At 37.5% G+C, this 21,719-nt stretch overlaps 1 protein-coding gene across 11 annotated transcripts in view; it reads right to left on the reverse strand.

Moving 5' to 3' along the window:
- Window positions 1-1,607: 1,607 nt before the first annotated feature.
- The window catches only part of PCNX1 (pecanex 1), an 84,540-nt gene continuing 64,428 nt past the window's right edge, over window positions 1,608-21,719 (reverse strand). For 10 of the 11 annotated variants that reach the window (XM_059849640.1, XM_059849641.1, XM_059849639.1 and 7 more), the window contains 15 exons: window positions 21,184-21,361; window positions 20,687-20,795; window positions 19,954-20,083; window positions 18,891-18,949; window positions 17,899-18,114; window positions 17,263-17,516; window positions 16,096-16,326; window positions 14,669-14,769; window positions 13,365-13,515; window positions 11,422-11,652; window positions 10,774-11,048; window positions 8,845-9,086; window positions 7,367-7,803; window positions 5,858-5,998; window positions 1,608-2,486 (listed from right to left, as the gene is read on the reverse strand). In XM_059849640.1, the coding sequence (XP_059705623.1) occupies window positions 2,346-2,486; window positions 5,858-5,998; window positions 7,367-7,803; window positions 8,845-9,086; window positions 10,774-11,048; window positions 11,422-11,652; window positions 13,365-13,515; window positions 14,669-14,769; window positions 16,096-16,326; window positions 17,263-17,516; window positions 17,899-18,114; window positions 18,891-18,949; window positions 19,954-20,083; window positions 20,687-20,795; window positions 21,184-21,361 (2,896 nt within the window). In that variant the 3' untranslated portion in view covers window positions 1,608-2,345. Of the gene's footprint in view, window positions 2,487-5,815; window positions 5,999-7,366; window positions 7,804-8,844; window positions 9,087-10,773; window positions 11,049-11,421; window positions 11,653-13,364; window positions 13,516-14,668; window positions 14,770-16,095; window positions 16,327-17,262; window positions 17,517-17,898; window positions 18,115-18,890; window positions 18,950-19,953; window positions 20,084-20,686; window positions 20,796-21,183; window positions 21,362-21,719 lie in introns of all 11 variants that reach the window. The other variant, XM_059849643.1, reaches the window with a different exon arrangement.

Genomic DNA, 21,719 nt, shown 5'->3' on the forward strand with positions numbered 1-21,719 from the left:
AAACCCCAAACCTATATATTGGTTTTCAGTCATTTGTTTACCTCAAGGCTTCAGTCCAAGGGGAAAAAAACCAACCGCATGCAATTAATGTCAAATAGGGGCCTCTTTTCAAACAAACTTCTCTCTTTTAAATGAAGCAATGTTCCTAGTGATACAGATAACCTGTATTAATTAATTAAAGGTATCAATTAATTAAAAGTATTTACCTGAAGGGAAGGACATAGAAAAAAACCTTCACTAAAAGGCCTTCAATTCAAAACCTACACATTTTCTTTGTTCCTGATAGCAGCATTACCAGACTGCTACAGAACTTCTGTAATACATTTTCATATATGCAGGAGATTAATTCAACTACTCTATAATGTAATACATATGATAAATAATTTAACTGCTCCACATAGTTTCAAGGGTGGCAGATGTGTGAATTTATACCATGATTAAATGGGACCATGTATGAATAAAGTGAACAGTAATATGCAACTTTAAGATGCACAGCATTTCAAGGACAGGTTTGCATAGTCTATAATGCAAGCAAGATCCCAGTATCATTCACTGGGAACAGTAGATGGAATTGAGCAGCTACCCGGCACACAGACTTACCCTTTCATGGCCAGATGGCATACAGTGACTTGAGCTGGAATACCAGTGTTTCTTAGGTAGCCGTTTCTTCCTTTTTTCTTATGCCATGTAATTTCACTCTTACATTAGGTACATAATGGACAATGTTTCTCTGATGTCAGAGAATTAATTATAATAATCTCTGTGGTATATCAGAAGTCTCTTCTAATTACAACACATATTAAGAAGTGGAGGTGACTGGGAAGAAGATGGCTGCTCCCAAAAGCTAGAGCTGTATGCAAATTCCCCACAGAGTCCTATATAATTACAGGTCAGAAACAGGAAACAATCACAACAGGTACATTTCTTTCTTACGGATTAAGAAAAGTGAGTCATAGGAACTGCAATTCAAGAACAAACCAGTTTCCCTCTCACACTCCCATGATAGTTCTGAGTTACTTGTTTCCCTGAATACACACTTAAAAAAAAAAATACAATAAAACCTAAGATATGTAACACATGAATAATTCAACTTCACAGTTATAAATACTCAAATTACACTTACATAGAATATATAATCACAGAAAATAAAATTCAAGTCATAGAAAAGAATGAAGACTAAAGGGAAAGAAAAGGCAAGGTGGTAAAAGTGATACAAGTTTAGGGCTGTGCCTTCTATAAAAGATCACTGAAAGCAGAAGTCAAGTTTTGTTGGGTTCTTTTTTTTTGTTTGGGAAGTTGTTACTGGTTTTTCTTTTGAAATTGGATAGAATAAAAAAAAACCTTCAAGCATCTGTGAAGTAATAATGGCCCTGCATCTCCCACTACAAAACTAAAACCACTGTGTTTGCCAGAGAAGAGCCAATGAAACAACACAGCCAGCTCTGGGTGTAAAGAAGCTAAGTAGCCATGGCTAGTGAAGGGAAGACAGATGGAAAGTCATATTGGGGCCCTCTTTAAAGCTGGATGTGTTGTACAGGCTTGAGGTACCACTGCCACCACAATAAAGTCTGATGTAGCACAGGGATACTCAGGTGCTTTTCTACACATTTGTTATTTTACCATTTATTGTGAAGAGGATGCAGCAAATGCACTTGTACGAAATACAGAACAAAGAACCAAACCCATGGCACAGCCCTTACCATCAACATGTATATGGAGAGGGAGGGGATTAATCCCAAAGGCAATTTAAATAATGGTATTTTATATACTTATATTTATATATATAAATAAATGTTCTCAGCAATCTCAGGGTTGTTTTTAGTGCATTGCTGTAAAAAAATTAGTGCAGTTCTCATTAATGTTTAGCTCATAAGGAATAAGAATCTATACATCTGTTCAGTCTCTTCTTGCCACACCTGAAACCCTTACACTGTTTCACCAAACTGAAGGTTTGTAGTCAATTTCATTAAAATAAGGTGGATGAATTCCACGCACTCTGTGACAAGACATGGCAATTTTTGGCAAAACAATTAGAAAAATATGAGGTGCTCTGATCTTAGAACTGAAAAGTTTCTTGATTTAAAGCATTACGCAATGCATAACAAAATTTATAAACAAAAGATATGTCTCAACAAATCTATCCTTCATGCAAGTGTTTCTTCAGCAGCTAACAACTTAAAAAAAATTCTTACACTTGTTTATTTGGGGGAAGGGACTTAGACAAATCTGTGTTTCAAGTCCTTTCCTACAACCAGACCAAAGTTTCGTGTCCTGGGAGCGGCTTCTTCTGGACCCCTCTCTCTTCTGAATCATTGGAGAAGGGGAAGTTTCAGTCTCAAAGAGATTTACACTTCAGCCCCAAGTTCAAGGACTCCAGTTTCAACAACAGCAACATATTTATCTTCAATTTGAACCAGCAGGATGGTTTTATCTATATGTGACCGACTACTTGGATCTCTGCTGCAAGGCACCCAGCGGTGAATCACCTGGGGGGGGAAAAAAAACCAAAGTATAATAAACTGTAAGCTCCACAGGGAGAGCTGTCATATCAAAGTTGTGGCTTATGATAACTCAAGACCCTTACAGGGCCAAAGCAGCAAAAATACAGGTGCTATATGACTTAGCTGCACATTTTTCAATGACAGCATACCCATAGATAAGCTGCACGTTGAAGTCTTGCTGAAGATATGCTTCTTAAAATCACAGATCTTTTACATCCATGAGAGCAGCCAGTCTGATTTAGATTTGAGTAGGAACAACTTGACCCAAATCAGAACCAAACAGTTCATCCAAAGTGAGTAGCAACTATAAAAAGGGCACACATAGAGATTTGGGATATTTTGATGCTCAATTTGTAATAATCTTAAAACACCTCAGTGTTGTGCAGCGCAGAACCGCAGATCACCAGGAGTCAGGTGTAAACTACTGTCTCTTGCAAATTAAAGCTCTTGCCGTGATTTTGTTACCTATGCACTGTGAATTCAAGGTTGATCGTCTAAACCAAGTTATTCAAATCAAAAATATTGCAAAGAAGGGGTTCAGAAACAGTACTACAAATTATTGTATCATACTTCCTTGGATCTACAGAACTCAAGCACTTCGATCTGCTACTTCCAAGGACCTTACCTGATCCTATTGACTGCCAGAAAGCCCTTTTTTCATACCTTGTATGTCTCTGTTTATCTGCCTCCTTAAAAACATACCCTTAACTTCTGGGTGCCCCAAAGGAACCATGAGGATGCTCCATTAACATGGCTATAAGTATCATCAGCTTCAGAGAAATAGAATTATCTCAAATTTCCCAATTGTGGGAAAAGAACAAGACAAAGTAAGTTAAAAAGCAAGTAAAACTAATTTTTACAAATTCCACAGTAGTAAAGTTTTCAAGAGTCCTAAAGATATAAAGGGAAAAAAATTACAGAAAACCAGAGTCTTCCAAGATCAAATCCAAGAGACTCAATCTTCATTACACACAGCTGGTAGTTTCTCTTAACACTGGGTGAAGGACATTTAGCTTTGTCCATTGCACGAGATCTATGCTGCACAGATACAGGGAGAGCAGTTCAGCCAGGGAAGCATAGCATCTTTAGTTTCTCTGATTTAACAGCCTGATATTTAAGTGTCTGTTCAAGTCTGACTTCAAAGTGTGTATGTTGCTATATGGAATGAGAACAGAAATATCCTGTCTCCAGACACAATAAAAAGTTTTCCAATGAAGTCCCAAGTACTACATTCTTGTTGTCCAATTTAACACTGGTGCCTTTGAAATTGCTACAGGCATCAATATCATGGCTCCTTAAAAACTGTTTATATGCAAGAAGTTGTACACAGATTAAAACTCATCACTGCCATATTGCCACACACAGTTTACCATCTCTTCTACAATGACTGGCATTTATTTGGTACATGCAAAATGTTGTCACTAGGTAGTCAATAGGTGGTAAGAATCTCTTGGAGGAAAAGGGTTCTTCTACACCCCAGTATCATGTATCATAGAAAGATAATGCTGGGCATACCCTCTCAAAATAGCTAAGTTCCAAAGAGGACTGCTAAATGTCATTTCTTTGAAGAAACCTCATAATGTCTTTCTGCCTTATACACACATTGCTCTGCATACTTAGCAAGATAAACTGTATTAGGAAAAATGCTTTTTTCTATATAGCAGTGAAGTTTTAAACTACCGAGTGCTGAACTTCATACTGAGAGCAGACATAAGGTAAACTGCTTAATGAGCAGCAACTCAGCAGGTAAGAATAATATCTGCTTATTTGCAGGAAGGACCACAGCCACAGGATCAGAAAAGGAAGACTGTCCTAAGAGCTTTACGGATACCAGTATGTTTAACCATAGGCAGCTGAAGCAGGCAGTGTCATCAAGTTAAATCCTTTCTTCCTAATCACACACAGGATAATCTGGTGCTTTCCTCCCTTTCTTGTTAGGTTAAAAGATGCTCTTCTAAAAAAACCTGCCTATATGCTGTACCAAAAATAGATGAGAAGCATTCAGAACAACAGCTTACTCTGACCTTTAAATCCTCTTGTTTTAATCTTTCTATAGCATCAATCACTGTACATGCACATGCAGCCTGCTGCAATTCACAAAACACACTCACAAACTCCTGAAAAATATTGTCCAGTGACACCAGGCAAGAGGACATGTTTCAATATAACTCTTTACATTCACCATCTTTACCACATTCTTGATCTGCATTAGTATGTCTAAACCAAAGATAACTGAGAACATTTACAACAGCACTCTACTAATAGGTGTTACTACAACATAACCCTACTGTCCTAAGAGTGGACTGTCAACTCTGGTAGATTGCTCCCATGAATAATTGCATTTCCAGGGCCTTTTCTTCATGTAGATCCAACAGCCAGGTAGATGCAGTGCACACTGTGTTACTGGCATATCTCCATTTCTTACCTGAAGTTTGCACATATATCCACAGTGATGTGGACTTTCAAATGGCAAAATCTATCCCTAAAACCAATTTATAAATAATGCCTCTAAGTGAGATAAGCAGTCAAAGAAATTTCTTCAAAACTGATCTATTCCAAATGAAAATACAGTTGTATTGAAGAACAATTGTCGACCATGTCACTGATTCTTTCCTCTATCACTGAGAGAATACTTGAGCATCTTTACAGACATCAAGATCTTAAAAAAAAAAGTACATCTCAGTAAAAACCAAAAGGTTTCAAAGACCACACTGGATTTTTTTTGCTCATAAAAGGAGGTTAAATTGGGAGATAAGTTTTCTAGCAATGCAGTAAATTTTTGTAAACTGCAGATGTAACATCCATACAGAAAAGAGAGACACAATTTCAAGTCATGAGCTTTCACAAGTTTTAGAATAGATTTCCTTCTTAAAGGAAAGTTAACACCTACCATGTATCTATTATATACTAAAGAGATATCGAAAGACTATCTTATTTGGCTCTACTTTGATCAGAATAATTTAAAATCAAATACTGTTAATCTTTCAATCAAGGACTTGTTAGTAAATTTGTTCAGGGATTGACAGTTTAAAGAAAAGAAAATGAATGTTGGACGAATGAATGAGAGCAATGCCTGAGACCTGAGAGATCATGACAAGCTGAAAGAAGGCAAGGAAGGAGTGGTGGCTTACAACATCTGAAACATCATCCTGCATCTTCTGCACAGAGTTGCAGAAATAGCTCTGCCTCAATTAGGATTCTAGACCTGCTCTTCCAGCAACAGTGACTTTGAGGACAGCTACTGATCTAACTTATCTACTACACTGATCTTTTCATTGACATATAGGCAGACTACTATAGAATCAAGACACTACCTTTTTTTAAGGTTAGCTTGCCAACTTCCAAGCAAAACTTACATGGCCTTCCATGCCTTCCTGAGGACTCCAGTCTTTCCAGCTGTTTCTTCCAGCTTTTAGCCGTATCACCTCATCTGGCCACTGCAGCTCTTTCCTTTTTGACACGTTGATCCCTTCCAGTACTTGACTGGGATCCATTAACTATAAGTAGGAATTGAGTTTTGACTGTTAGTTCAGCCAAAATTTAAACTAAACAGATAAACTGTAACCTTTTGCATAATTCCAGATAATTTGGTTTTAACCCACTGAAATTGATTTCTGACCAATTTCAAGGTTGGAAACTTGAGCTCCAGGCTCCCCAAGTCCAAACAGCACTGAATTTGGAAATGATGCTGTGGTTTCAGACACCAGTGAATATGGTGAATATGCCAGTTCACTGAAGCAACAGCTCTGGTTCCATTCCCCACCTCTTTCAGTTATACTAGCTCATGGCAGGACTGGGGAGCTGGCACAACAAAAGCATTGGCAGCACACAGTCTAGTAGCAGGGAAAGGTTAAGTGATGGTGAGCTGTTACAACAGCCTCATTACTTCTTACAGAATATCTTAAGAAACTTGGGGAATTCATTGTTAGACAGAAGAAATATTTATCTACTAGCATGGTTAGTTGAGACCCACCCCATGTTTAGAAGTAAACTGGCCTTTCCACGGGGCAAGCAGGAGAAAACTCCTGAAAAATTCCTCCTATTTAAGGACAGAGAGAACTCCATAACGTCCACTATCCAAGGGCACATGTCTGCTTTATCCTCCTCACACAGAGGATTAGTAAGCAGCTTCATAAAAGGGCCCTTGCCTGCAAACAAAAGCTATTAAGCACAGACCTGAAAAATTAATTTACTTTGCCCACTATGATGCAATTTACTAAGGATTACTCTAAACTGAGGTGGTATCAGCAAGCAAATAATGTTTATTATGATCTAACTTTTTAAATAGACTTCTTGAGGTTTCCCACAAGTACAATGCCAAAGACATGTATGTGGGGCTAATAAAAACTAAGAAAGCAAGAATACACATTCCAGAATTTTCACAAAACTGTGAAAAGGGAAGGCTGCCATGATAACTTAGTCAATAGTGAATTGTTTGCTGCTCAGTAAACCCTGAAGTGGATATAAACAAAGAATAAATACATATGAAAGTGAAAGCAAGTATTTTACACTTACTTTTGTGGAAAATCTACTTGGCTTCAAAGAACAAAAGCTTTCTATCCTGTAAATGAAGCTGTTTAGCTTTACCTGCTATAATGCATAAAAGGTAAACTAAATATGAAGTGGAACTGAGTTCCACTGACATTCTCAGAGCTGCACTACAGCAAAACATAAAAATAATGTAAACAAGGAACGTACATGAAGGCTGCTTGTCCAGAAAACCCTTACATTAATTTTCCAAAAATAAGTGCATACCAGATATTCTAGAACGTGTATTTGTAAGAAGCAATTTCAACACCATACAAAGGAACAACTAAGAAAAGCAAGTGGAAACATAAGTTAACTTGTTCTTCTAGACTATTCACCTGGATTCTGTAAATAACGTCATCCTTTTTGGCTTGCATTTGGTTTGCAGGGCTTGCACTGCCACCTGACTGAGTTTCAGCTGCATTACTCCCTCCTTCTGTCCCTAGAAAGCCCACAAGGGCATGCTGTTTACAGGCTGGGATGCTTTGGCTGGAGCTGCTAGAAGAGGGCAGTCCATGCTGCACGCTGACCCCAGTCTGGCCAGTAGGTTCCATTTGGTTGACCATAGACAGGCGGGACTGGATGGATGATGGGAGGTTACGAAGGGATATCTGACTGGTGGAAGAGCGCCGGCAAGGCACAAAGCCTGTTGTGGATGTGCGAAGAGATGAATGACGGCTGCCGTAGCAGTAGGATGAATGGCTAGCTACTGAGGCACGGGCAGGGGAATGTCTGACAAGGCTGGACTGCACAGAGTGAGAGCTGTGACTGGTGCCTAAAAGTAAGAGATAAAGAATCAGGAAAGTTTCATAAAGCCTCCCACATACAATAGATTGCCAACACACAAATGTTTTAGTGCACAGATACACAAAACTGATTGGTCTAACCAACATCATCTGAAACAGATGTATTGCAGAAGATCTCTGCTGCATCTCACACAGCAGAACATTTCAATACATTCCATTAATCTTATCTCAGAATTTCATATTTTGTTCAATTCACAATCCCTATCAGACAAGTACCTTGAAAAATGCTTCAGTCTTGCACTTTCTGCATGAACAATTTCTTACTTAATATTAGCACTTCAGTTTACCATACTTAAGGCAATAAGAGAGGTACAGATGCCTATGTTTCAAAATAATATGCTTGATTACATATTCAAAGTTTGGGTCAGAAAATTCGATAGAACAATAGCTATTTTAAAACAAGTTCAAATTTAATAGACTTGAAGTTAAAAACAAATAGCAGTTAATGAGCATTGGTGCAATTCCTTTTCCTATACTAAATATTTGTAGATAACTCTCCTCAGCTGATAGATCTAATTATGTTCAAACAACTTCATACATCTGTATTTTCTTTGTGAGTAAAGGCAATGTTTGAAAGACTTTCTCAGCTTTAGTGTTTGTCACCTCCTTAACTACAGATCACTATGGACCTTCGGATAGATTCTGCTGAAATACTGTGCAAATAACAGAACTTGTTCCACTGTATAAATAAGAAATATAAACATTCCCAAAAAATTAGTTCAGCATTTGCAAACAACAGAAATGAAATATCCAGTCCATAGAAATGTATTTTAAAAAGTTATTTAATCTACTTGTCAGCACAACTATACCCCTATTTACCAGATTTGTTTGGGAACCTTGTATTGCATAAAACAGTACTGTAGATTGAGATTAAACCAGCAGCTCTTTAAAAACATAAAATCACATCACTTTATTTTGCTTTTTCTTTTAATTTAGGGCAAAGAGTTGAAAGGCCTGTTCTAGCTATAGGACTGAATTTGTATGAAATTGCCTCTTTGTTTCAACTTTACCCAGAGTGGAGGGATGAGTTGGTGGATGAGCTGCAGGAAAAGTTGTGGGGTGAGCTGCAACAGGAGGATGCTGTACTGCTCCAGGTCCCTGCCCTGTAGTTGCATTCCCTCCTCCTTGTGACATGCTGCTCTGTGACTCATTGATAGTTGCATTGTTACTTGTGCAAGAAGCTCCACCTCCAGCATCTGAATCTTCAATATTTCCACCACTATTGCAGCCAGCTCCACAGCCTTTCCTTAGTCTGGAAACATAATGCAAGTGATACATTAATGCACACCTCCTAATCATTAGTATTCTAAGAAATGCTTCATGACATGCAAAAGGATCAGCAAAATCCACAGCACTTCCTAAAATCAGTTAAAACTTGACTTTATTTTCTCAGAATATGCTTTGCAAATATAAACACTGCTTTCTAAGAGATTGACATTTTTTTCATGACAGCTATTCAATAACATTATTTATGACAAGTGAAGTGCTCATATAAATAAGCTTTTTAAAAATTATGCCACCTCTGAAATACAAGAAAGTGATAAAATTCCAACTCAAATGCTCACAGAACATCCTGGTTATTTTGGAACTATTTAGTAAAACTTATGCTACTTAACACACTAGGCATGTATAACTGTTACACTGCAAAATCTTTGTCTACACAGACTAGCAAGGAAAATGTTTCCTGGTTTTTTAATGTATTTGGTTTCTGTTTTCCTCAGTAAAGCACTCACAATTGCTTGAAGTACATACTGAACACTCAGACAGTAGGTTAGCCATCATTTTCCAGCATATATAACCACACAGTTTTTTCATCACATTGTTTACACTAATAAGCTTCAAATGGATACAAACACCACAGCACATTTCCTCCTCCCTTCAATTACTACTTTCACTGTTCTTTTCTGTCACACTCAAGTACACTGAGCACCCCTTTCCATTTTTTTGGTCCCAGGACACAGAACCCTGAAGCATAAACCTTGGATTCAAATACTGTTGTGTGTCATGCTTTCACCTGTTATTCTATCAAGCTGGACAAGCTGATGGCAATAAGAGACAAACGCCACAGACTGCAGTAACTGTGGCATTTTTGGCACTCTGGGTGAAGCAGCTTGTTCTGTTCTGATATGCTATAGATGTCTAAGGTAAATACAACCATCAGAACAGCTACAGGACTGTCCAGACCACAGCACAAGCTCCTAGGACTACTAAGAATTGGGATGTACATTTCTGAATGGCACACAACTGCCACTGTTGCTTTTGGAGCCACAGTCATAGAGGGCCAGAAGTGCAGTAAAAGTTCTCATGGCCTATAAAACACAGCACAGCAAGATTTTGTACTGGATTACCCAGGGGTCACGTGGGGAAACAATTATATCATTCCAGTTGTTTGTTCTGGCACTAACATACAGCATTATATAACATACAAGCACTTGTGAGACTTTGAACAACAGCTAAAGCTTGCATAGCTATGGATGAGCATACTCTAAAACATTAATATAGGCACTCATGCTAAATATCTGCCAGACAGGAACCCTGCCAAACAGTCCTGATTCTGTAAAGATGGTACTAGAGACTGCAAAAGCCATCATACTGAAAAAACACAGTACAGAAGTTGCATTGTCTCTCATTATCAGACTTAACATTAGATCTGAAGTTGCAGTTCCTGCATCTAGACTTTGTCTTCTTTCCTAGACTTTGTCTTCTTTCCTCTGGGCTCTCATTTACATAGTTTGTGGTGTATTATTCACCCTTGGAGATTAATCCTGTACCAAAGCAGTTGCCATATGTTACTGATGTGCCTAAAATAAGATTCAAGGTTTATTTTTTTTATTGTGACTGGATATTATCAATTATGTTGTGTTGGGCCTGTGCAAGACTAGTTAATGAAATATGAGAGCATGAACACACACCAATGAGACCCCCTTTCCTCAGCTCACCTGTGCCATGTAGACACTATGAAGTTTCTGATGTTTCCCAAGCTGATGGCTCCCCCAAGAATGTCCTTTAGCTGTTCATGACTATCTGAATAGGAAGTAGTCAACGGTGAGACATAGATTGGGTATCCAATCGGCTGGTCACAAGAAGAGTTGATCATGTTCCTCAGAGCTTGTTTAGCATTTTGGATACTTCCTCTTTCTGGATTACGATTACGCAGGAAGACAAGCTCCTGCTGTTGTCCTGCCCACAGGCCACGTACACACTCCTTATTGACCTGCAAAAGCCAAGAAGAGAGGCTGTGTCAGAAAGTGAAGCAATGAGAGCATGTTGGTGACTGCTGTGTTATACCAAAGCCTTCATAAGCACATGAAGTATTGCACTGCAGAACTGCCAGCATTCACACGCAGTTCTTTTACAGGCTGAGCTTAGGGACACAGGCTGCAACAGTGAGAATAAATAAATTCAAGAATGGGATGACAAATAAGTGAGAAGGAACTGATTTTCTGACACAATACTTGCACTGTATGAGAAGAACCAGCCTTATCAATAACAAAACAGTAAAGATTTCAGTTGAGGCAGCAGTTTGGTATAGTTATTAAAATACACCCCAACTTGCTGTCACACTGTGAAACGTACACAAAGCTTACCTTAATGACCCTGAAACTGAGATAGCGCTTATTGAGCATAATGATTTTATACTCATTGGTGCCATCGTCCATCACGTGGCGCAGAGCAAGAAGGGACGGAGAATTGGAAAGAACCGCGCTCCGCCAAGCAGGGTCCCCTTCGTGTGCTATAACTAGGTTCTCTTCATGAGTTGTTATAGCTTCATAGAGCACAGAAGGATCATCATATTCGTCTGGAGAAGTGAAGTGATCCTGTTTCCAATAATACAAGTTCATTAAGGTATGATCAATAATTCAGATGTAACTATATATAAAAATAGAACATTTCACACCTCAAACTTTTTAAATGATGAGTGCATAACACAAAGTTAGCCATCACAAGTATCAAATACCTACTTAAGAACACTGTTAAAGATGACTTGTTTTACAACAGATTGGTTCTGTTTGCTTGTATTTGCTTAGTTTTCAACTTAAAACCAAAATGATTGGAAGGACCTGCCTATCACTGATTCAAGTAAATTTCTACATAAATTTAACACTAGATTTATATCTATTTATACTTTTGGCAGAAGATTTTTAGTTTCTCTTCTTATTCATAAACCTCCAACTGTAAAATGCTCTTAAGTAAAGCGCTGATTATTCACTGAGATTATACTACATGAAAATAGCAATAAGAAGAAAAACAATATTTACTATTAAAAAGTTCACATTAATACTTGATGACAAACTTCTTCAGCATCAAGACAACTTACGTTACTATCAGGACAACTTACATTACTGCCAGTCAAAACCAGCAAAACACAACACAAACAAAACACAAAACCTGCAAGTTCAATTCAGTATTGAGTAACATTACTTTCTGGGCAAAAAAAGATTGTGGTTAATAGCTAAATTTCCACACTGACTGAAGCCTGGGTGTGCTGATGCACTGCAAGTGAATTAAATAATCTTTCACAGAGTAACAGAATAATGTTCAGAACTTTTATTTTTTCACTGTTAGTGTGACCTGTTTTTTCTCTCTCTCTTTTCATTCTTTGACTTCAATCAAACCCATTTTGCAGAATAACTCTCTGAGAACACTTGAGAGCTGTTGAAGTGGTACTTCTGCTGGTTTCAACAATCATTTGGTAATTATTCTGCTTTGCTGTATGTACTCCTATCACACACATTCTCTTAGATCAGAGAGTTTGTATTACATGAATAAGTTAATTCAATCACTGCTAGTTTTGGGAGACTCCAGACTGCAATGAAGGCAAAAAAAGAAACCTTTATTATTAATTTTTAAACTACAACGAAGATTTGTTTACTTATTATGATTTTCAAGCAATCTATTCTTCCTGAGTACCAACACTTCTCTCGCTTACAGAGTGCTTATCACTAAGTATATGTTTTCTTGTACTTGCTGAGTTAAATACACGCACTGGACAGAATTTGAGATCATTCCTCTTCACCCACACTTCACTACAAAGACAAACTCTAATTTCAGCTTATGAAAAAGCAACCTTCTCATTCTCACCTGAAACCTGTGATTACAACACTTCAAAGTTAAAAGAACAAGAAAAACAACTCCCACTGGAGGAGAGGACTATGCAGCTTTGAACGCATAACCTTTTAAACCAATTACATATGTGTAGGGAGGGAAGAGGGAAAATATCAGAGAAGCTGTTCATAAGGGAAATCTCTAGGTAGGTATGAAAGAGGGCTTGACATGTTCTCTGATCTACAGTTAATGTAATTTTCAAGCTCTGAGCATAAACAGCTTTCCATTCTCCTCTGTATCACCTTCCAAAAAAGCTGTAATAAATCAAAGGACAAGACACAATAGTTCCTCATTTTCAGTAGTCAATTTCTATCACAGCCCTTTTATTCTCATCCTCTTTTTCCTTTCTCCCAGCCACTAATTTTTAAAATAAAAAATGCACAAAAATAAAAAACTGGACACATCTTTCTGTGTAATCTCTCACTTGATGTAGCTTCAGTGACATCCGTATTCCAGGGACCACTACTTTCCTCAGTAATTCCATGTCAGCAAAGATCCATTCATCTCTAATTGAAGATATACGGAAGTCACCCTTAAATAGGGCATGAAGGCCATACAAGAAGGATTCCAGGTTACTGTTGAGGGGGAAAAAAATGAAACCAACCCAAATATTAACAGAAGAACATATCCACAGTTATCACTGAAAAGAAACTACTGAGCTGCACAGAAAGGCACACAATTCTTCTCTACCAAGGATAAGACAGGGAAAAGATGTGTGTGTAAAAAAATTTGGTACATCAGATGTCTACCTGCACTGAACAGGTAATGAACAAACTATATATGCAACAGACTATTTACATGGACTAAAGCTAACAAATATCATGAGGAGTGCCTGATTTAATTCTGAAGATTTTTAACGGCAAAACTTTCCAGGATATATAACACAACAGCCCAGTTAAAGAGGGTATCCAACTTCAGTTGTTCATGTTTTATTACAAAATAAAAATCTTAACTTTTCATGCTTTAAAGGCACTGTTTTCAATTACTAAGCTAACTTAAGAGTGAAGAATCATATATGCTCTGATGAATCTCGCAAATCCATATCTACACAACCTTCAAGAGGCAATTGGCTGGTACTTAGAGGAGTTAATCAACAGTTGCCTTGAAATTGAAGCAGAACAGGTTTTATAGTCAGCATCCAGCTGACCAATAGCTTCCACATCCAATTATGCTTCTTTTCAAGCCATCACCTTGTGATTTCCTGAACCTTATGGCTGTGTTTTACATTTGCTTTCTAAAATTGAGGCTGTCAGTCTGCAAGAAAGTTGCCATATGACAACGGATTTGAGCTGATGATTTGTACAAAACACAACTTCTTGCCACAGAGCCGCCTAAACTGTGGTGTTTACCACAATGGTCTCATTTTAAGGAACTTTCCTCTTTTTCCCCTAACTTCCATATAGGACATCTAGTTGGTGCAGGAAATGGAGCTTACTTCTAGAACTCAGTTCTGAACTGGTTATAACCAGTCCTTACCCATACCAGAACTCCCATCTTGAATTAGTTCAATAAAACAGTATGCTTAGCTGCAAGTCCTCCCTCATTTGCTCTTCTTTAGTTATATTTCACTGGTTGTTGTAAAGAAGTTACATAGCACATTTGCCCAGTTTAAGGCAAGATGGCATTGATTATCTATTTCTTCTATGAAAAGATACTCATCTAAAACCTATTCTAAGAACTCAGAAGGATTTCAAGGATAGGAAACTTACAGCAACAACATTTTATTACCTAGACATATGATGTGAAGCTGTTCCCAATGCTCTCCGCCCCAGAACACACAGTCCATAACACAGTGTCACTAGGGGTGAGTCTTTACTTGAATCCAGTGGCTTGTAATAACAAAAGAAAATATGAGTTAGGTGAATGGAAAAAAGAAATAGCCACTGTAAAGGAAGATTCTGCCAGAAGGAGTAAAAAGACCCAAACATAGCAGTTCTCAAGTGTCTGTATGTACCTACCACAGCAGTCACTCCTAAAAAAACAATTCTGATTTAAAGTCTGAGCAAGAGTTTTACAAGTATTTAAGAACATTTGTAAAGGTGATATATGATAATTTGAAATAAGAAATTGCAAGTTAAACAGATGCATGCTACATTCCTCATGGTGTGTATCTTGCAGGCAAACTGCTGATTAGCTAAATTATAGGGTTTAGACAAAAATATTTTCAGTGAATACAGTGGATTATCACTGGTTATGAGTATTTAAGCCTGATTTACCTGACAACTTCCCTGGACTACAGCTTTAGTCAAGGGGTTAGTTAGGGCAGACTTGCCCTCAGTTCAAGGCCAGTAGTATATCCAGGGTATATAATGCCCTAGCAAATGGCATCTTTCAATTAAGTCATTAAATCTGATTTTCAATATATATACAAAATATTTGATGTTCATTTCTTTGAGGGAAATAATTTTCTTTGGCTGTTGTTTGTCCTTTGACCACAGGACACTAAGTCTTACCCCTGTTAAAACAGACCTGAACTGATCTTTTACCTCCAAAGCAAAACTGAACCCTTAAATCTTGGGTCCCTCATTAAACACATAAATTCCAATTATATTCCTGCCTCTTTAATCTCAATCAATTTCCGCTTATTGTCAAAGGCAAAGCTAATTTGACACAGTTATTTTGTAAACAGTAAAAAGTCAAGGCATTCCTCTACAAACATACTAACACTCCTACTTAAAAGGCGGAAGGATTGTGGAAAGAAGAAAAGGTTGAATGTAGGATGATTGTTTACACACGCCAACAATTCCAGTGCTCCAAGGAAATGGTATTTTGTGATCACTGAGAAAAAAGGAGTGAGTCTACGTTGGAAATAGGTATCTTGGGTTTTAGGGATTTTTGTTTAGGAGGTTTTTTTGTTTAAGTTAGGGTTGATTTGTGAACACTGATATCTAAGTACAAAACATCAATTCTGCAGACATACCCTTCTGCATGTAGATAAATGTCTAAGATTCAACTGGTTGATTTGAACCGGCAAATAAAGTTCCTTAATAAACTGGATAAACCGTACAGTGCTTACAGAATCTATTAAACTACATCTCAGAACTGGAAGATCAAAACCATTTCAATCAAAATACTTTAATTATACATAATCTAAAAATCAGCATTAAACCCATCTATAAGTCAAGACAACAGGAAAAAAGTGACAGCATCCTTACCTTTTCTCTTCGAGAGCAGCAATATTCTATCCAGTTCAAATATATCATACAGAAGCTCTCTCGTGAGATCCCTGCCAGACGGTGGTCATAATCCTCGTCAATATTGGGGTTAAATGTTGGGTCTACATCCACATAATTGCGGTCTGTGCACAGCCGCAGGCCCTCCTGCATTGTCTCGTTAGCTAGCCATTCCTCTAGCTTGGGGGATGTTGTGACATAATAGATGATTCCCTGAAACAGTAGCAGTTAAAAATATGAGTCAATACTGCAATTTAAAAAAAACCAAAACAGTCAATCTCATTGTTTCAACTTATTTGATTTTTTTTGGTGAAAATTAACAGAACTAATATACAGTACCATTTATATTGCTGACAGGTACAAGAGGTTTGCATAGAAAACACAATACACGTGGTGTATAGGAGTATTTTTCAAAGACTGTAAGGATTTCTGAAACCTACACTGAAGGAATAAGGAAAGGAAAAAAAGGATGGGATAGGATCCTCGCTGTATTTTTTGCAGAAAACAAATACATAGAAATTTTTATTTAGTAAATATGGAGGTTTAGATACAGAATTTCTAAAGAATTCTAGATTTTAAAAAAAGCTATAACACAAAACAGTTTAAGACCCCAGTGCTAGGGAACACAACTTGGGGGCATATGTGAGTAAGAATCTTGGAAAATACTAACCTGAAAATTTCCAGCTCTCAGAAAGAGTAGCTTACTGATTAACTGAAAGGATCTGAGGCTAGTGTCATCTTAAAATTGGAAGAAAGGCCTTGTTTCTTTTTTAAGAACCAAAGACTGGGTTGGACAGCTTATGAAGACCAAAGCACCTTGGTTTTCTCTAAAGAAACAAACTAACCAACTTTTCTTTTACAACAGAGCTATTGTATTTGGGTAACAGTTTTAAAGCTCCTATTCCAGCTTCAGCTAGGAGGTGTCCTCTCTCTGATCTGGAGTACAAGGTCATTGCCCTGCTCATGGGCCGGACTACTGAGTCACCGCCAGTACAACAAACTGACCTCCTTTGCAGGAGGTGTTCATACACCTGTAATTATCACCCTACCATCCTCATGTGACAGACATTATGGGTTCAAGACACTGAGCAGTTGCAAGGTGCAGCCCAGCCAGCCTCCCCCCATGGGCTGCACTCAGCCCAACCACACCTTCACATAGTAGGTGGTGAGAATTTTCCGGAGATCAAAGACTTGGAGCATGGAAGCTGCACTGTTGTCAGTGATGCTGTAACCCTCCAGAACATACTTTGTTACAAGCACTTCCCAAGCCAGCCAACGCTGCCCAAAGGCTGCATTAAAGGAAAGCATGTGAGGAAGGTGGCCTGGTTCACAGCAACAAAAACCTTCATCTTCCTCTACACCTTCAGTGATGGCCTCTACTTCCCGTTGCTGACAGTAAGTTCCTTAGGAGAAAACAGAGGAAAGAAGAAAGAGTTGAAAGCTCTATATGATTGCATTAATGTGAACTTGTGTTTGGAAGACTTGAAAATTCAACCTATTTCCAATTAAATTCTTCTAACACTAAGTGAACTATCCACCACCCGACACAAAATATTTAGATAGCTTAATTTATCTCTCTAGGATCCCATTTCAGTTAGGTTTCACTGACAAGTAGCCATGTTGCACTAAAATGTAAAGAGGGACTTAGTGTCAAATGACAGGAGCATCAAGAGGCCCTGCACCCCATTTTAACAGCAATTCATTAACAGAACTGAAAATAACTTCAGTTTCTAAAGCAGAAGCCTACTTTTTAGTGCAGACAGGTAAGGACATCTAGACACTCACCTCTGAACTCAAGCCCCCTCAGCTGGAAGGTGACCAAGCCATTTCCTATCTCTATAAGGTGTACTAGTGCATTGAGGTAGTCAGAGGCTAGGATGAAGCAGTCCCCAGTACTGTAGTTGCCCCAGCGACCCAACAACAAGTCTCCACATAAGCTGTGCTGAAGGGAACGGGTTAAATGCTCATAGAAGATAGAATTCAGGTTGTTATCATCTGAACCTGCAGGAAGATTGGATTTAGGTTATCTGAAACTGCAGAAAAACATCAAGCTTGATTTATTTCACATTGAATCCTATATTTTTCTAAACCACAATGCTGTTTCAAGGTCATACTCTATCCCCCACTTCCCCTTTTTTATGGGACAGCTACTCTAAATGAATGCCAAGTGACATTTGTATTTTGAACCAAATTTTTTCTTAGTCATTCCTACATTTCCCAAATTATTCCTTCAGTTCCATTCATGCATCTCCCTAGTCAAGATAATAAAGTGCAAAAGCAAATGGAACAGAGACATATCTCAGTGATGTCTGTTGTACTCATTACCATGACACTGAGACACCCTCAAACACTACTTAGTACTTTTTAAATTGCTGAAGAATAAAAAGCAAAACAGTTTAATGCCTGCTACAATTATAAATAAAAAGGTAAACACAAACCTAAGAGTGAAATCAAAAAACTTATGGGAGAGCCTAAAGAATAAAGCAAGAGAGATGACAGAAGAAAAAACTAACAGTAGACAGAGTGACAGCTGCTGGGCATGGTTGGACAAGATCAGAGGATGACCAGATCAAGTGATCATGAATCCTATAGAAATCTAATAAAAAGCCATTTACATTTGGAAAAAAAAAAAAAAAAAAGGAAAACTCACCCCTAGGGGGGGGAAAAAAAAAAAAAATCCACCAAGCCACTTCCCACATGCCTCTCTCCCAGCCCCCAAAAAAACCAACCCCCCAAAACCTCCAAACCAGCAATCAAAATCCAGCTAGGACAGCTACCTGGATTCCGATCCAACTGCGAAGCCAGTCTAGTATTTGAATGATCCACACGTTTTGTGCTGAAAAGAATAAAATAAGGCATATTTAATGCAAAATACATTACTGCAAGAATGTCTCAGAAAAGAAGCTAATAATATAGTGTTCAATATTCCCAGTGAAAGTTTCAAAATGTTATTTTAAAATAATTTTAGATGCATATTTTCTGCTCTTCTCATATGCAAAAGTATTTTTTGTGTATGATAGCATTATAATGCCTAATAAAGTTAGTCCACAGTAAATACCCATAGAATAATCTTGCACGTTAGATCAAAGTGCATACATTTTCTTAGGTACCAGCTAACACCTCCGTAGACTTTAGTGAAAGATTAATTTTTAGACAATTCTTTCATTATCTGAAATTACAACTACAATGCTTTAATCTAAGATTTGGAACATTGCATTTAAACTGTTCTAATGTTAGAAGGGAAATAAGAAATACCAGAAATATCCATTCAACTTGCCCTATGCTGTTTATATAATATTTTATTGGTCTGATAAGCTGTCTGTTGCTGATAGTGTAAGAGAAATAAAACAAAAAGAAACATACTGACATGAAGATTCTTTTACTACTGATCCCACCTTGAACAAGAAAACCAATTACTTTGAAATATTTTTGTATTAAGTTCAGCCAGTTTTGCTGTGAGCACAACAATAACGAACACAGTAAAATACACCTATGAACCGGTCCCCAAAACCTTTTTATACATAAACTCACTTTTTGATTAAAATTGCACTTCACAATACCGTAAATTTAATGTTTAAAACCACCAGGATGGGCTACCACTACGTAGAAATTACTTAAGCAGCTGAAGCAAATGATCCTAGTGTAAGAAACGCTGCTACAGTATTTCAGAAACAAGTTCAGTGAAAACTTTCAGTGCTTTAGACTAGTTTTCTCTGGGGGAAAACAATAACAGAAATTCACAAGTTAAAAAACCCAACCAAACAAATGCCCCAAACCAACATTTCAGACATATCTAGTCTATTAAAAACAAGTTATTTAAAACTTTATTGTTTCACCTACTTGTAGTCTCTTTCCCAGAATTTGACAGGCCTGGCATATGAAGTGATGAATATTGCACTTCCCAGAAAAGGATTCAGTGGAGTAGAGAAGAAAGCTGACACAACTGCTTGGACAAACAACATGGCAGAATCTGTAGGATAAGAGAATTAAGGAAAGCAAAGCAACAACTATTTTTTTTTTAGCTTCTGTGATTGTGCTCAATACAGACAGCAACACTAATGAAGAGCAAAACAAGATCTCTATCAATTTCTATGCAGCAAAGATGTTTGTAGGATTTCCAACATTAAGGGGATTCTTTTTTATTTTTAAAAACAGAAATAGATGGAAATCTGGCACTAGACATGACAATCATTCCCAGAAATTCAGTTGAAAATACTAACTCAACACTCCATTCAAACCAGCCTACAAAAGTTTAAAATGCAAAACTCAAGGACTAAAACGTTAATGAGTGACTCCTGTAAAAGGGAATGACTATCAAAAGAAAAATCATGTGATTTTCAGAATTAGTTCTGGTCCATGTTTTTTTTTACATCAGGATGCTATTGCTACCATTACCATACAATTCACAGCATTGTAACAAGGCAGAAAGTGTGCACAGCTTCTTTGTAAATACTCACTAGACAAACCTGCTCCTTCAGCAGTTTTACCCCATAACACAGAATCCATTATAATAGAGTACTCAGAAGTTATAAATACATAACTTCAGAAGAAGGCTTGCATTTTCAAAGGATACGTGGCACAGCAAAGGGCTGGGCAAAAGCATGGAAGGCAGATCCCCATGTGATCTGCCAGGGAGCAATGTAGGTATATACAAATCTCAATTTATAAAAGAGTTCCCAAAGCTACAGGGGGAAAAAAAGAGAAAAACAATTCAGTATTTTCACAAACAATCAACATGCCTTGCATCCTGAGGAATTTACTGGTCATCCTAGAGTTCTTACTGATCTACCAGAAGCTTTGAGACTTTGAAAAAGGATGTCATTATAAAAGCAAGTAATGTAAGACGCACTTCATTGTTCTATGTATAAACTCAGGAGATGTTTAGAAACTTACATATGGTTTCTTAAGCCAACAGAAATGCTTTGGGAAAGAGAAGTCTTAGCTGCCTTACAGCACATCTATTACAGTACAAAAGACTGAGAATCTGCAAGATTACCTATCAGATAGGACTATCCATCTGTTTTCCCCTTTGGATGAACTGAAACACCTAAAAACAGAGTTAAAAGTTACCTTGCTGAAGAGTATGGACATGAAGAAGAGATCTAGCAGCATGGTCTCAGTAAAACTTTTGTAATCAAAAGTAAAGAAGAGCACTGTGAAAATAACAGTGACATACTGGCACGTTGGGCTACTGAATGATGAACGCAGTAACTTCAAGCCAGCTATTGTGATCATTAAAGCACCCAACCTGTGTAAGGAAGTCACACAAAACAGTTATTACCTGTTACCTGAAATGGGGTTTAAAGACCACTTAAGCTGTGCTGTCATGCAATATCAAATCTCTTCAAACTTTCATTTGGGTTTGCTTTTGGAATTGGGGGTGTTAATGATTTGTGGTTTTTTTAAAGACAATTTCTGATTTTTTTTTTTTAAAGGTTACTATCTAAATCTTTTAATCAGTACTCTCAAGCCAATCAATGTTCAAGATTATTTCTAAGCATGCCACTAAAAAAGAAAAAAAAATAGGAGATGAAATATCCTTATGGTCTGAAAAGAAACCTGGTCTTTAATTTAGGTTATGAATACTAAAATGCAAAAATACTAGA

This window comes from Haemorhous mexicanus, chromosome 6 (assembly GCF_027477595.1).
Source record: "Haemorhous mexicanus isolate bHaeMex1 chromosome 6, bHaeMex1.pri, whole genome shotgun sequence".
NCBI classification, from domain to species: domain Eukaryota; kingdom Metazoa; phylum Chordata; class Aves; order Passeriformes; family Fringillidae; genus Haemorhous; species Haemorhous mexicanus.